The sequence below is a fragment of the Orycteropus afer genome, unplaced genomic scaffold (genome assembly GCF_000298275.1).
Source record: "Orycteropus afer afer isolate SDZICR_OR568_19922 unplaced genomic scaffold, OryAfe1.0 scaffold00108, whole genome shotgun sequence".
NCBI classification, from domain to species: Eukaryota; Metazoa; Chordata; class Mammalia; order Tubulidentata; family Orycteropodidae; genus Orycteropus; species Orycteropus afer.
Window position 1 is genome coordinate 7007338 of NW_006921695.1, and position 16680 is coordinate 7024017.

At 40.4% G+C, this 16680-nt stretch overlaps 2 protein-coding genes across 2 annotated transcripts in view; both read right to left on the minus strand.

The window, feature by feature from the left end:
• The window catches only part of LTN1 (listerin E3 ubiquitin protein ligase 1), a 135362-nt gene extending 134696 nt beyond the window's left edge, over positions 1-666 (minus strand). The window contains exon 1 of the mRNA XM_042781334.1: positions 625-666. Within this exon, the coding sequence (XP_042637268.1) occupies positions 625-666 (42 nt within the window). The remainder of the gene's footprint in view (positions 1-624) is intronic.
• Positions 667-12909: 12243 nt separating this feature from the next.
• RWDD2B (RWD domain containing 2B) lies at positions 12910-14469 on the minus strand. The gene is made up of 4 exons (XM_007943510.1): positions 14263-14469; positions 14112-14179; positions 13627-13989; positions 12910-13144 (listed from the first exon to the last, which is right to left on the minus strand). The coding sequence occupies exons 1-4, from the start codon at positions 14467-14469 to the stop codon at positions 12910-12912; spliced, it is 873 nt and encodes a 290-aa protein (XP_007941701.1).
• Positions 14470-16680: the final 2211 nt, after the last annotated feature.

The window sequence follows — 16680 nt, forward strand, 5'->3', positions numbered from 1 at the left end:
AAAGGGTTATCACACGATCGCAGGAGGCCTCACTGAGGTGCCTAGAACACAACTTAAGCGTCCTCGGAGAGAAAAGCTTTGGGAGTGAGCCAGGCAAGGTCACGGCTCGGTAACGAGGGCAGTGGGGCCGGATGGAGAAAGCAGAGCGGTGAAGATGGAACGGGGCGAAGGGCTTGTATATTAATTATCGTAAGAGCTCTGGCCTTTACCCCGACAATGTGGGCAGCTACTCTATGCTTTTGACAAAGGAGTGACATGATCCGAGTTACCTTGCACACTAATCTCACTTTAACCCTCTCACACCCAACTCCCCTCCTTCCTAGCGCCGCCGTCTTCCCCCCTTACCACTTAAGCCAGGTAACCTTCCAGTTGAAGCAGACATTGAATTATTTTGTAACGAAAATTGCTCGGGTGGGATCATGGTATGAGACAACTTTTCTCACAGCTCCCAATCTGCTCAGAGATAACACACGCCGCCAAGACGCACATGCAACAGAGGTCACACCCAAAACGAAAACACACGTTTCCCTGCAGCTCTGCTGCACACATCTTCCGACCGCATGAACAGCAGAGTTAAGGCTGGGAGGCGAGGACGCCCCGCTCGCTTGGGCAGCCCGCACTCACCCTCAGGTTCCCCTTGGTCCGCTGTTTGTTCTTCCCGCCCATGGTCACGGTCTCAGTCGCAGCCCCACTCCCACCCCCACAATCCCAAAGTTGACGCCGCCGGGCCACAACTTCCGGCCCCTCGCGTGAGCCGGAAGAGGTCCCACTGAAAAAGCTCCCCTGAGCCCGCCCCTTCCACCACCCACCCCACCCTCCCGCGCCTGACTTCCGTGTCCGTCTCGCTCCGCGTCCTTAACCATCCAACCTCAATATGTCACAGTGAAAGGAACGCCACTAAGTGATGTCAGTCCTGCCCAATAGAGAGCCAAGCGTCTGACCAAATCCCGCTTGCGGCGCCTTCAGCAAACAGGATTTCTGCCTTGCATAGTAGTCGTTTGAGTTTAGGGCTGGGTGATCTGGTGGTGCAGTCTACTCTGTTTGCTAAAGAAGTCTTTTCTTGCCTACTGTATCGTTCTCTAGCCTTTAATTTGCCTGTTTTTCTCTGTAGCACTTACTTCTACTTGAAATTAATTAATGTGTTTATTCCTTCACTTGTATATCTCTGTTCTATTAAAGCATCCTGAGCACTTCGTTTCGTTCACTGCTGCATGAGCGCTTCTAAACATGAATGACGCACGGTTGGCACGCAGTCGCTAATTATTGGAGGGACAAAGGAGTGGCGTGCCTACTATGTGCTGGGCACTGTGCTCCCGAGGTGCAGTGTTGAACGAGACGAAAGTGGACCCTGCACGTGGGGAGCTCGGTATGGAGGGGCAGACAAAAGAACACAATACTAAGAAGTGAAGTGCTAATTTGGATTGTGCCACAGGGATTAGAGGAGTACCCAAGCCAGTGCTCTGCTGACTCAAAGCATGAAGAGATAGCCAGACTGAAAGAGTGGTCCATTTGAGGAATGAATAATAGCCCAGGAAACCTGAATGGTAGCTGGAGAAACAACTAGGAGAGCTTTACAGGGAAGCTAAATGTAGGGAGTGGCAGATTTCCTTTTTTAGGAGGGATCATTGGGATGTGGAAAATGAGACAGACGCACTGAATTATCACTAGTGGACAAAGAGGTTTAAGTAAACGTTCCCATGACCTACATCAGAGAACTGCACTCAGGAACCCTTAATTTCTGATGATCAAGCCATAATATCCAACTGCTTCTGGAATTAGGTTGGGTCAACCAGCAAATATCAGAAATTTGAGAGCTAACCCTCTCAAAAAGGTTGCAATGACTGCAAAATATATGATGTTTACCTATTTTCCTAAAATAATTTTAGACAATTTACAGAATTAAACAGGTCAGACAAAAAGTTAACTTTACAAATGGTACCAGACAAAAGCAATATTATACGGCTAGATTTGGGACTACCTCTGGTGGACGGGTTTCAGCTGAGATTCACACAGACTAGGAAGAAAGGCCTGTTGATTTACTTCAAAAAATATGTTGTAAATACCCTGGAGTTGCTTCTGACTCACAGGGTTCCTCATCACAGCCACCAAGTCAATCTGTCACATTAAGGGGCTTTCCCCTTTCTCAGTGAACCTCTACCAAGCATGATATTGTTCTTCAGAGACTGGTCCCTTCTGACAACATTGCTACCCACAAAGTTAGGAGGCCGTTGCCATGGGTGACTTAAACCAACAAAGGCAAAAAAGCAGTGGTCCTCCTTACTGTTAACCTCAATATTAAGTTTGTGCACAAGCTCAGACAGGGAGGGAGGTCTCTCAGATTCTCTAAGTGTTCTCTAAGCTCTTTGTTAAGGCCATCCCATTTGCGGGATATTCTTGTAGTGGATTCTTGTAGTGGATAAGACACTTAACTGCAAACCAAAAGATTGGTAGTTCAAACCCACCAGCCACTCCACAGAAGGAAGACTGGGCAACCTACTTCCATAAAGATTTATAGCCTCAGAGAGCCAATGAGGGTCACTGTGAATCAGAATTGATTCAATGGCAGTGAGTTTGTTTTTGGTTTTTAAGCTTCTTTTATAGGAGCTCTAGTAGTACATTGGTTAAGGCATTTGGCTGCTAACCAAAAAATCAATGGTTCATACTCACCAGGGGCTCCACGAAAGAAAGAGGAGGCAGTCTGTAAAGATTTACATCCTTGGAAACTCTATCGTGGTCTCTATGACTCAGAATTGACTCAATGGCAGTGAGTTTGGTTTTTTAGAAGCTTCTTTTATGGGGTAGGAATTACATCATAACCATATTATACATACAATTATGATTACAGGTTAAGCAAGGAGGACTACAAAGATAGCAGCCCTTAGCATGTCTCATTCTAATGTTGAATCTCCACCCAGGGCTATGTGATTTACTATGCCAATATCCCCTCCCACCCAGATTCAGACTGTTGCAGTCTGACTAGTAATCAATGGTTGATGACCTTCCTCCAAGTTTTGTGAACCTCCTGACCGTCTGGTTTTTCTTAAACCGTTATGTTTGTATTCCCCTTATCTCATTGGGAGGAAGCTTGAGAAACTCTCCAAAGAGCACTATGCATTCCTTTAATGAAACACTGTGCATCTCTTAATGAATACTGTGCATTTTTAGGAATGCACAACATGTGCATCAACATGACCAAAGTATGAGAGACAAGTCTAGCTATTCATACTTCTAAGGAATGTTCCAGCTGTACCTCCTCCAAGACAGCATTGCTCATTCTTCTAGCACTCCCTTATACATTCAATATTCTTCACCAACACCACAATTCAAATGCATCAGTTCTTTTGCATTCTTCCTTATTCATTGTCCAGCTTTCACATGCATATGAGGCTATTAAAAATACCATAGCTTGGGTGAAGCACACTTTAAGTCTTCAAAGTAACATCTTAACTCTTTAACACTTCAAAGAGGACTTTTGCAGCAGATTTGCCCAATGCAATACATGGTTTGATTTCTTGACTGCTGCTTCTATGGACGTTGATTGTGGGTCCATGTAAAATGAAATCCTTGACAACTTCAAATTTTCCTCCATATATCATGATGTTGCTTAGTGGTACAGTTGTGAGAATATTTGTTTTCTTTATGTTGAGGTGTAATCCATACTGAAGGTTGTATTCTTTGATATTTATCAGAAAGTGCTTCAAGTCTTCCTCACTTTCAGCAAGCAAGGTAGTGTCATCTGCATGTCCCAGGTTGTTAATGAGTCTTCCTCCAATCCTTATGCCATGTTCTTCTTCATATAATAGTTTCTCAGATAATTTGCTCAGCATACAGATTGAGTGAGTATAGTGAAAGGATACATCCCTGACACATACCTTTCTTTATTTTAAACTGTGCAGTACCCCTTGTTCTGTTTGAATGACATCCTCTTGGTCTATGCTGTTGTTGTTGCTAGGTGTGGTGGGGTTAGACCCGACTCATAGCGACCGCTCCTTGGGTTTCCGTGGTGGTATCACTACGGAAGTAGATTGCCCAAACTTCCTTATGAGGAGTGTCTAGTGGGTTACCACCAGCCTTCTGGTTAGCAGTCAAGTGCCTTAGGCACTACACTACCAGAGCTCCTATGTACAGGTTCCGAAAATATAGTGCTGGAAAAGAAGCCTCTCAGGTTGAAAGTCATTCAATAAATAAGACTGCCAGATCAACATCATACAGACCACAATGAGCTCAAACATGCTAATGATCATGAGGATGTCATTGTTATAATAAGGTTGCCATTACTTGAAACCAATTGTGGTAGTTAAATTTGTATGTCAGCTTGGCTAGGCCTGGTTGAGTGGCTGGGCAGCTGGTGGTAGTTATTCCCCATGATGAGACTGGCAATCAGCTCCCTGGTGGGATCTACCACAGGCAGCTGAGTAGCTACCTTTGGGATGTGGTCTGTTCCTGTATATAAGGAGAAGCCTTGGGGATAGTCTCTAGCTTATGGCACACTTGGACCCTGCATGTAGCCATGTCATTGTTCAGCAGCCTGCCATGCTCTGCTGACCTGGGGACTTACAATGGACTTGAATTAATGGCCTGCCGTGTGGTTTGGTAACATCAAGATTATGCTATTTTACTTGTCAACCTTGGGCTTGGCAGCCTCAGCAGCAAGCAGCTGTCTGAGTGAAGAGAAGCCTCTAGCTTCACTGGGCTGGGAGCTAGAGGCAGAGCTGAATGCCAAGGGGGAGGGGCTTTGACCTAACCCCTATAGCCTGGCACTTTGAACTCGAACTTGAAGCCTCCAAACTGTAAGAGAATAAATTCCTGTTTGTTAAGGCCATCCCATTAGTGGAATATTCTTTCAAAGTGGCACTAGGTAACCAGAACAATGTTGATATTGAGTCTCCTGACCCCTTGTGAAGTTAGAGGAGGTCAGACTCTCCCCCATGCCCTTTTTACAAAACATTATCCAGAACTGCTCACTTGTGTTCTGCAGGCCTTCCACACAAATGACACCTGGCATGCTAAACTCAGACAATAAGAGCTCCATTATCTAATACAATAATAAAAGCACAAACAGCAAAAGAAAAATAATTTATGAGGTCCTGTTTATTTATTTTGCCTTTTGCTATTTGTGTTTTTGGTCTTATATTAGATAACCCTATGCATTCCTGCCCTCTGAACTAATCCTAATTGTAAAAGCTAGGCCTTACAGCATTGCCCCTGTATTTTCCTCTATGAATTTCATGGTTTTAGTTTTCACATTTACATCCTCAACCTATTTTGAATTTGTTTTTTTGTGTGGTGTTAGGCATTGATCTGTTTTCTTTTTCTGCATGTGGAAATCCAATTTTCTCTACATCATTTATTGAACAGACTCTTTTTCCCTCATCTAGTGGACTTTGCACCCTTGTCAAAAATAAGCTGACCGTAGATAGGTGGGTTTATTTCCGGACTCTCAATTCTATTCCATTGCTCTAGTTGTCTATTAAAATAACAATACCTGGCTATTTTGATTATCATAGTTATATAATATGTTTTTATGGGAGCTCTGGTAGCATAGTGCCTAAGGCACTGGACTGCTAACCAGAGGGCTGGCGGTTCAAACCCACCAGCAACTCCTCAGAAGGAAGATGGGGCAATCTACTTCCATAGTGATACTGCCTCGGAAACCCAAGAAGGGGTCACTATGAGTCGGGTTCGACTTGACAGCACATAACAAGAACAACAACAACATATTATGTTTTAAAATCAGGAAGTGTGAGTTCTCCAACTTTGTTCTTTTCTTTCAACATTGCTTTGGCTATTCAAGACCTCTTGCTTTTCCATATGAAGTTGAGAATTTATTTTTCCATTTCTGTAAAGAAAGACGTTGGAATTTTTATCAGGATTACATTGAATCTATAGAACACTTTGGGTAGTATTGGACATCTTCACATTATTAAGTCTTCCAGTCCATAAACAGGAAACATCTTTCTACTTTTTAAGTCTTCTTTCAACTCTTTCAGCAGTGATTTGTAAATTTTATTGTGTAAATCTTTCACACCCCTGGTTAAATTTATACCTAGGTATTTTATTCTCTCAGATGCTGTTGTAAATGGAATTGTTTCCCTAATTATTTTTTCAGATTTTTCCTTGCTGGGTTATAGAAATCCAACTGACTTTTGCTTGTTGACTTTGTACCCTGCAACTTTGCTAAGTTCCTCTCTTAGCGCTAAAAGATGTCTTGTGGATTCTTTGGGATTTTCTATATGCAGGATCACATCATCCATGAATGGAGATAATTTTTCTTTATATTTTCCAGTGTGGATGCTTTTATTTATTTTTCTTGTCTTATAGCTCTTGCTAGACTTCTAATACAATATTGAACAGAAGTGGTAAGAGTGGCCAATGCTGTATTGTTCCCTGTTTCAAAAGGAAAGCTCTCAGTTTTTCTCCACTAAATATAATGTTGGCTATTGGTCTTTCATATATGCACTTAATTATACTGAGGAATTTCCGTCTATTATAGTCTTCTCGAGGGAAGGTGCGCTGCTTAGAATGATAAACAATGGGAGATCAGAAGGGCACTTTTTGCAAAGAGAGAGTTCAGAAGGCAGGAATGGATAGGAAAGAAGGATATAGGGAAAAGGTAAACACGAAGAGGAAGTAGGAAGATAGCTGTTGCATTATGGGGATCGCAATCAATGTCATGGAACAAAATGAGTATGAAGTGTTGTATGAAAAATAAATTTGCTCTGTAAACTTTCACCCAAATCACAATTTTAAAAAGTATTTAAAAAAATAAAAAGTAATTCTGTAAATTACCAGTTTGCTGAATGGTGATAAATGGTGGGCTCTATCCTTGCCTCAGCCTTGTGTGAGGCAAGTCCAGGAGCAGGGTAAAGCATAAATCCACAACAATAAAAACAAACTGCAAACTCCGTTTAAGAAAAACTTCACCTATTTGCATATACAATGGCTGGAGGTAGATGCAAACTAGAGCTTTGAAAAAACCTATTTGCAAAGTAGCTTTCAATTTGGCAATAAGTAACAGGCACTATTTGTCATATTGTAGTGATTTGTGTGTTCCTGTGAGGCTGGAGGTTATGCCACTGGTATTTCAGATCCCAGCAGGACCACCCATGGTAGACAGGATTCAGCAGAACTTCTAGACTAAGACAGACTAGGAAGAAAGACGGGGCCATCCACTTCTTAAAAAGCTGAACATTGACAACATTATGAATAGCAGTGACATATTGTCTGATGTATTACTGGAAAACTTTATGAATAGCCTTGAAACATTGTCTGATGTAGTAGTGGACGATGAGCTCCTCAGATTGGAAGGCACTCAAAATATGACTGGGGAAGAGATGCCTCCTCAGAGTTGAGTTAACCTTAATGACATGAATGGAGTATAGCTTTCAGAACCTTCATTTCCTGATGAAGCACAACTCAAGTACAACAGCTGCAAACATCCATCAAACATCCATGAATAATTGGAACACAGAATGTACGAAGTATGAATCTAGGGAAATTGGAAATTGTCAAAAATGAAATGGAATGCATAAAGATTGATATCCTAGGCATTGTTGTTGTTGTTATGTGCCATCGAGTCAGACCCGACTCATAGCGACCCCTCCTTGAGTTTCTGAGGCAGTATCACTATGGAAGTAGATTGCCCCATCTTCCTTCTGAGGAGTGGCTGATGGGTTTGAACCACCAGCCTTCTGGTTAGCAGTCAAGTGCCTTAGCCACTATGCTACCAGAGCTCCTATCCTAGGCATTAGTGATCAGAAAAGGACCAGTTTTGACCACTTTAAACCAGACTATGATCTACTATGCTGAGAATGACAATTTGAAGAGGAATGGTGTGGCATTCATCATCACAAAGGATGTTTCAAGATCGGTCATGAAGAACAATGCTGTCAGTGATAGGATAATATCCATATGCCTATAAGGAAGACCAGTTAATACTGCTAGTATTCAAATTTACACACCAACCACCAAGCCAAAGATGAAGAAATTGAAGATTTTTATCAACTTCTGCAGTCTGAAATTGACCGAATGTGCAATCAAGATGTGTTCATTATCACTGGTGACTGGAATTCAAAAGTCAGAAACAAAGAAGAATCACTAGTAGTTGGAAAATTTGGCCTTGGTGACAGAAATAACACTGATGATTGCATGATAGAATTTTGCAAGACCAATGACTTATTCATTGCAAACACCTTTTTTCAACAACACAAACAGTGGCTATATACGTGGACCTCACTAGATGTAGTACACAGGAATCAGTGACTACATCTGTGGCAAGAAGCAATGGAGAAGCTCAGTATCTTCAGCCAAAATAAGGCCAGGAGCCGATTGTGGAACAGACCATCAACTGCTCCTATGCAAGTTCAAGTTGAAGCTGAAGACAATTAAGGCAAGTCCACAAGAGCCAAAATATAACCTTGAATATATCCCTCCTGAATTTAGAGACCATCTAAAGAACAGATTTGATCCACTGAACACCAATGACCAAAAACCAGAATTGTGGGATGGCATCAAGCACATCATCCATGAAGAAAGCAAGAGGTCATTAAAAAGACAAGAAAAGACCAAAATGGATGTCAGAAGAGACTCTGAAACTTGCCCTTGAGCAGAGAGTAGCTAAAGCAAATGGAAGAAATGACAAGATAAAAAGAGCTAAACAAACAATTTCAAAGAGTAGCTCAAACAGACAAAGCCAATTACTGTAATGAAATGTGCAATGATCTGGAGTTAGAAAACCAAAAGGGAAGATACAGGCTCGGCATTTCTCAAGCTGAAAGAACTGAGGAAAAAATTTAAGCTTTGAGTTGCAATATTGAAAGATTCTATGGGCAATACATTGAATGATGCAGGAAGCATCAAAAGAAGATAGAGGGAATACAGTAAGTCACTGTACCAAAAAGGACTGGTAGATCTTCATCCATTTCAGAATGACACAACTTTGCTTGCTGAGGTGGCATATGAGCAAGAACCATTGGTACTGAAGGAAGAAGTTAAAGCCACACTGAAGGAATTGGTGAAGAACAAGGCTCCAGGAATTTACAGAATCCCCATTGAGATGTTTCAACAAATGGATGCCCCATTGGAGGCACTCATTCGGCCATGCCTAGAGATTTGGAAGACAGTTATCTGGTCAACTGACTGGAAGACATCCATATTTGTACCCATTCCAAAGAAAGGTGATCCCACAGAATGTGGAAATTATTGAACAATATCATTAATATCACACCCAAGTAAGATCTTACTGAAAATAATTCAAAAATGATTGCAGCAGTATATTGACAGAGAACTTCCAGAAATGCAAGCTGGTTTCAAGGAGAGGACATGGAATTAGGGATAAGATTGCTGATGTCATATGGATCTTAGTTCAAAGCAAAGAATACCAGAAAGATGTTTACTTGTGTTTTAAAGACTATGCAAAAGGATTTGATTGTGTGCATCATAACAAATTATGGGTAACATTGAGAAGAATGGGAATTCCAGAACACTTGATTGTACTCATGAGAAACCTGTACATAGACCAGGAAGCTGTTGTTCGAACAGAGCAAAGGTACACTGCATGGTTTAAAATCAAGAAGGGAGTACATCAGGGTTGCATCCTTTCACCATACTTGTTCAATCTGTATGCTGAGCAGATAATCTGAGAAGCTGGACTATATGAAGAACGTGGCATCAGGATTGGAGGAAGACTCATTAACACCCTGAGATATGCTGACGACACAACTTTGCTTGCTGAAAGTGAGGATAACTTGAGGCACTTAATGATGGAGATTAAAGAATACAGTCTGCAGTATGGATTACATCTCAATATAAAGAAAACAAAAATCCTCACCACTGGACCAATAAGCAACATCATGATAAATGAAGAAAAGATTGAAGTTGTCAGAGACTTCATTCACATTGCTTGGTTCTACACTCAACACCAATGGAAGCAGAAATCAGGACATCAGATGATGTATAGCACTGGGCAAATCGGCTGCAAAGGACCTCTTTCAAGTGCTGAAGAGCAAAGGTGTCCCCTTGAGGACTAAGGTAAACCTGACCCAAGCCATAGTATTTTCAATTGCCTCATATGCACGTGAGAGTTGGGTAATGAATAAGGAAGACTGAAGAAGAGTTGATGCTTTTGAGTTGTGGTGTTGGCAAAGAATGCTGAAAGTACCATGGATTACTAAAAGAACTAAAAAATCTGTCCTGGAGGAAGTGCAGCCAGAATGCTCCTTGGAAGCGAGAATGGCCAGACTTCATCACACCTACTTTGGTCACATTGTCAGAAGGTACCATTCCCTGGAGAAGGATGTCATGCTTGGTAAGGTAGAGGGTCGACAAAAGAGGGGAAGGCCCTCAACGAGATGGATTGACACAGTGGCTGCATCAATGGGCTCAACTATAGCAAGGATTGTGGAAGTGTGCGGACCTGGTAGTGTTTTGTTCTGCTGTGCATAGGGTTGCTGAGTCGGAGACGACTCGATAGCACCTAACAACAACAACTTACTCATTCAATCTGCACAATGAGCAAATTATTCGAGAAGCTGGGCTATATGAAGAACATGGCATCAGGATTGGAGGAAGACTCAACAACCTGATATATGCAGATGACACAACCTTGCTTGCTGAAAGTGAAGATGACTTGAAGCACTTACTGATTAAGAGCCAAGACTATACAGCCTTTAGTATGGATGAAACCTCAACATAAGGAAAACAAAAAATCCTCACAACTGGACCAATTAACAACATTGTGATAAATGGAGAAAAGATTGAAGTTGTCAGGGATATAATTTTACTTGGATCCACAATCAACACTCATGGAATTAGCAATCAAGAAATCAGAGGATGTATTGTACTAGGCAAATCTACTGCAAAAGGCCTCTTTAACGTATTATAGAGCAAAGATGTCATTTTGAAGACTAACTTTTGCCTGACCCAAGGTATGGTATTTTGAATAGCCCCATATGCATGTGAAAAGTGAACAATGAGTAAGGAAGACTGAAGAACTGATGCATTTGAATTGTGGTGTTGATGAAGAATATTAAAAATTTCGTGGACTGCCAGAAGAACAAGTAAACGTCTTGGAAGAAGTACAGCTGGAATAACACTTAGAAGCAAGAATGGCCAGGCTTCATCTACATACTTTGGTTAGGTTGTCAGAAGAGACCAGCCCCTGGAGAAGGATATCATGTTGAGTATAGGATTAGCAGGGAGCTCTGGTAGCATAGTGCCTAAGGCACTTGACTGCTAATCAGAAGGTTTGTGGTTCAAACCCATCAGCCACTCCTCGGAAGGAAGATGGGGCAATCTACTTCCATAGTGATACTGCCTCAGAAACCCAAGTAGGGGTCGCTATGAGTCGGGTCTGACTCGACAGCACATACAACGTAGGATTAGCAACTAAAGAGGAAGACCATCAACAAGATGGATTGACACAGTGGCTACAATGATTGGCTCAAGCATGGTGAAGATAATGAGGATGGCGCAGGACTGGGCAGTGTTTCATTCTGATGTCCATAGGGTTGCTATGTGTCGGAGCTAACTGAATGGCACCTAACAGTAACAACAACAGGCACAGAAAGTTAAACAAAACGTGTTTTATTTCATAAGAAGACATCTAGAGACAGGCAAGGACTGGTGTTGGATCTCAGCTCAGCAATGCAAATTCTGGCATCTCTGTGGTTCTCTTGGCCTTTTCTTTCCTTGCTCCAGTCATTACTTTGGTGATTGTGGCAGAAAGAGGGGAAAACATGGCTTAGCTATATCTGTCACTTTAACCATGAAAGTAAAAGCTTTCCCAGAAGTCTTCTAGCCAAAGTTGTGTGCTGAGGCCACCCCAAACTGTAACAGAAGCTGGAAGTGAGACTTGAGCTTTTCCAGGCTCTTCTGTGGATAACGGGTGATGAGTTAGACCACCAAAATTACCTCTCTCAGGTATGACTCATACACATTTTGTTTTCTGACACTTACTGTCACACAATGTAACAACGCTCTTCTCATTTCCCTTTTTCCTTCTTTCCTAAGCCTTCCTACCTTCTGAGCTTTATCCCTGGGCAAATGCTATACTTTTGATCTGTATGATTGATTGATCTAATGAATGTATACCTCCCTGGTGTAATTGTTTACTTTATAATTCTTTCTACTGTTTGGCTAAAAGTTGAGGCTATGGGGTGAGTTCAGTTTCAGGCGTGAAGGATGTCTAAGGGCCATATAGTCTCAGAGGTTACAGAGCCTCTTACCAGACAAGTAAACCTGGTCTTTTTTTTTTCATGATTTTGAATTTTGTTCCACACTTTTCACCCACTCTATCTAGGACATCCCATTGTGATCCCTTTCAGAGCAGTCAGCATTGGTAGTTGGACACCATCTAGTTCTTCTGGAGTCAGGTTTGCGGTGGCTGGGGTTCATGTGGTCAATTAGTCCTTTGGACTAATTGTTTCCTTGCATCTTTGATTTTCTTCACTACTCTTTGCTCTGGATGGATAGAGGCCAATAGTTGAACCTTAGATGGCTGCTCACAAGCTTTTAAGAGGCCAGTCACTAAAATAGGATGTAGAACATTGTTTTTGTGGACTGTTATGCCAATTGACCAGTGTACCCCAAGTGACTATGGCCCTAAGCCCCTAGGCTGAGTGACTTTTTCCCTTAATGAGTATTTTATTTGTCAAGAAATTTCTAGACACTTTTAAGATTACAATTTGAAACTCAGCTCTGCTTTCCATTGTGCTTATGCTTTCTCATTATCATACATTTCACATATTTTTAACAGTTCTATTTTATGGATCTTCTTTTTCCTTTTATTCTTTTCTTCTCTCTCATTTTCTAGGATGGAACTAAAAGAAAATTACTTAATCTTTTAAGAAAAAGTGGGAAAAATTAAGAGGTCAACAGTGACAAAATACTTTCAACTATTCCTCTGCTCACTCACTGTCCTTCCACACCAAAGAACATTTGGAAAACGTCCCCACATCCTTTGGCATTTAAAAACTGATACAGCTGACCAAAGTCCATGTGGTTTCCTCGGGGTCTAGTAGCACTGAACACCTTCTCTTCAAAAATTGAAAATTTTCTTTGTCGTCTCAGTTCATCATTTGTACCATCAAAGGGAATGTCTTCTCGATGGCGAATTAAAATTCTCTTCCAGTTTAATTTTCTGAGTCTGAAAAGAAACGTTCCCAACAAATTTTACTGACTGGTATAAACATCTTAGACATGTAGAACTGTTGAATCTCAAACTATCAAAGGGACTTCTCGGAAACTCATTTAGGGTATCGATAGAGAAATGGGAAGATGAGCAGAATTTCTAATGGTCTTAGAAGCCCCCTTGTTTCACAATACATACATCTTACAGCATCTCTAAGATGAAGGAAAAATTAGATCTATGGAAACAGATAGGAATATAGACCGTTATCTTGTTCAAGAGCTTAATTCATTCAATATTTACAGAATGATTTCTATGTGCACTGTGTCAGGTAAAGGGACTATATGTTGACTATATGTTATTTCTTCCTTATGAATTATTGACTTGAGATTGAATACCTATGAAGACACAACCCCAAAGACATACTAATTTCCACATCTCTACTATCTTGTTTAATACTAAAATTAATGACCCAATATATAAAGTATGTGCAAGCAAACCTTGACCAGAATTCTTCGCAGGCACTTTGTGGGCCTTCCACACAAACAACACCAGGCTTCCCTGGCATACTAAACCCAGACAGGGAAAGCTCCTTCGCCCATTCTAGAATATTCTTTCTTTTGCACTTGTTGTATATGTGATGGCTATAGATCCAGAGTCGTGTGAGAATGAGATCAAGTGACTGAGCTGTATTTCCTATGGTGCCAGAAGTTGTGGCATCTCTGCTGACATAGTCAGAAGCATGCTCTCTAACCCACTCTGTGGCATTCCATACACAGACATCTCCACAACAGTTCTTTTGCAGGTATGCATTCAGATCTGTGTTCAGCTGAGTCTGTTGGGATCTACTTAATAATACTGATCTGATGGAAAAGACAGGAAAAAATTAAATCAGTTTTTCTTGGAGCAAAATAGAAACAAGAATTGCTTCTAGTCTCAGATTAATTTTTCAGCTCTAAGTTTGACCAGAGCTTCTGCAACATACCTGACAGTGATTTCAGGCAGAACTGCAGGGTATTTGAAAGGAAGAATACAGGCCAATGAAAACATGACCTGGTGAAAAAGGAGAAATATGGTCTAAGCATTGTTTTAAGTCTTGCCATGTTTCTATTATTTCAGAAACAAAAATGAATTACCATTGTTTCCTTGGATACATCTAAGTTGATATTGACAGTAAAGTAAATTTTTGAAGATCTCCCCTCCATGGTCTTCTTTTCAATACAATCTTTCAATTCAGCTAAAGCCAGCTGGTCATTAACTATGAAATCATTCTCACTGGGAAACATACTAGCCAGCAGTTCTAACTCAGAGAGCTGGGCTTCCGCCTGCTCAATCTCAGTCATACTTGGATTCCTGTACATTTCTAAGGATATAAGAATAGGAGAGACAATTTATATATACAATCTCAAGAGAACTCAACAGATCAACACAGGTACTTATTGAAAATATATTTGATTTCTTCATAAAATGTGAAATTTAATCCGACCCCCTTTTTCCATTATTCTACTTCCAGATGTAATATGCTAAGGACCAAAATATGGGAAAATCCAGGGATAGCCATAACATTCTAGTAATATTGCAAGGAGACACTAAATTCATTTGTATCAAGCTGGCATCTTAAGCTATCACAACAAGCAATTTTACTGAAGTAAACAAATTATGTAGTTAAAAAGTTGTATCAATAATATAGCTAGAGAGGTGATATAACTGATTGCCTGGGAAACCTACAATGAATGGAATAAAAGAGAATTTACTAACGTGGATCATTATATTTCTGTTAACTAAAAATGACAGTTTATTAATTAAAAAAAAAAAAAAACAGAAAAATGCAGAGAAAATAAATAATTATCCTACAGCCCAAGTAACCCCTGTTAACATTAAACAGACAACGACAACAAAAAAAGTACATGGTTAAAAATAACAAATGGTAGAAGGTAAAAAATGGAGATATTATTTTCTGCTTCTCCCATTACCTGTCTAAGTCCCTCTCCCAAGGCAATGTCTGTTAGTTAATAGTTTCTGGTGTTTTGTATAAGAAAATGTTTTAAATCTTATACATGTTGTTGCTGTTGTTAGGTGCTGTCAAGTCCACTCTGATTCATAATGATCCCATGTACAACAGAACGAAATATTGCCCTGTCCTGTGCCATTCTCACAGTCCTTGCAATGCTTGAGCCATCGTTGCAGCCACTGTGTCAATCCATCACATTGAGGGTATTCCTCTTTACCATGCTTCCTTCTCCAAGGACTGGTCCCTTCTGATCCCATGACGAAAATAGGTGAGATGAAGTCTGGCCATTCTCACTTCCAAGGAGCATTCCAGCTGCACTTCCTCCAGGACAGATTTGTTCATTCTTGCGATGGTCCATGGTATTTTCAGTATTCTTCATCAACATCACAACTCAAAAGCATAAACTTCTTCAGTCTTCCTTATTCATTGTCCAGCTTTCACATGAATATAAGGTGACTGAAAATACCATGGCTTGGTTTAGCCACACATTAGTCTTCAAAGTGACATTTTTGCTTCTTATTACTTTAAAGAGGTCTTTTGCAGCAGATATGCTCAGTGCATACACCATATGATTTTTTTTTTTTTGACATCTGATTTCTTAACTGCTGCTCCAATGGGTGCTGACTATGGATCAAAGCAAAATGAAATTTTTGACAGCTTCAATATTTTCTCCATTTATTATGATGATGTGTATTGATCCAGTTGTGAGGATTTTGTTTATGTGAAGGTGCAATCCATATGGAAGACTGTAGCCTTTGATCTTCATCAGTAAGTGTTTCTAGTCATCCTCACTTTCAGCAAGCAAGGCTGTGTCATCTGCATATCTTAGGTTGTTAATAAGTCTTCCTCCAATCCTGATGCCATGTCTTTTTCATACAGTCCAGCTTCTTGGATTATTTGCTCAGCATATAGATTGAATAAATACGGTGAAAGGATACAACCCTGACATACACTCTTCCTGATTTTAAACCATGCAGTATTCCCTTGTTCTATTGAAATGACAGCTCCTTGGTCTTTGTACAGGTTCATCCTGAGCAAAATTAAGTGTTCTGGAATTCCCATTGTTCACAATGTTATTCATCATTTGTTATGATCCAGAGTTGAATGCTTTTACATAGTCAATAAAACACAGGTAAATCTCTGATATTCTTTGCTTTCAGCTAACATCCATTTGACATCAGCAATGATATTTCTCGTTCCACATCCTCTTTTGAATCCAGCTTTCATTAAACACGTATGCAGGTATATATATGTGTTTGGGTATATAAAGTCGTATCTATATTTATTTTTAAATGTATCCAAAGCTAAACATACCACACGTATCTTTTTTCTTATCACTTCCCAACCCCCTTAAAAATACATTTTGTCCATTTTTTCATTGTTAGTACATAGTGATCTTTCTCATTCTTTCTAATGGCTGTCTGTCATATTGAATCACATAAATACACCATAATTTACTAAATTCCTTACCTATTGATGGGCATTTGAGTTGTTTCCATATTTTTGCCATTAAGAAAAATACCATAATGGAAGTGCTTTTAAA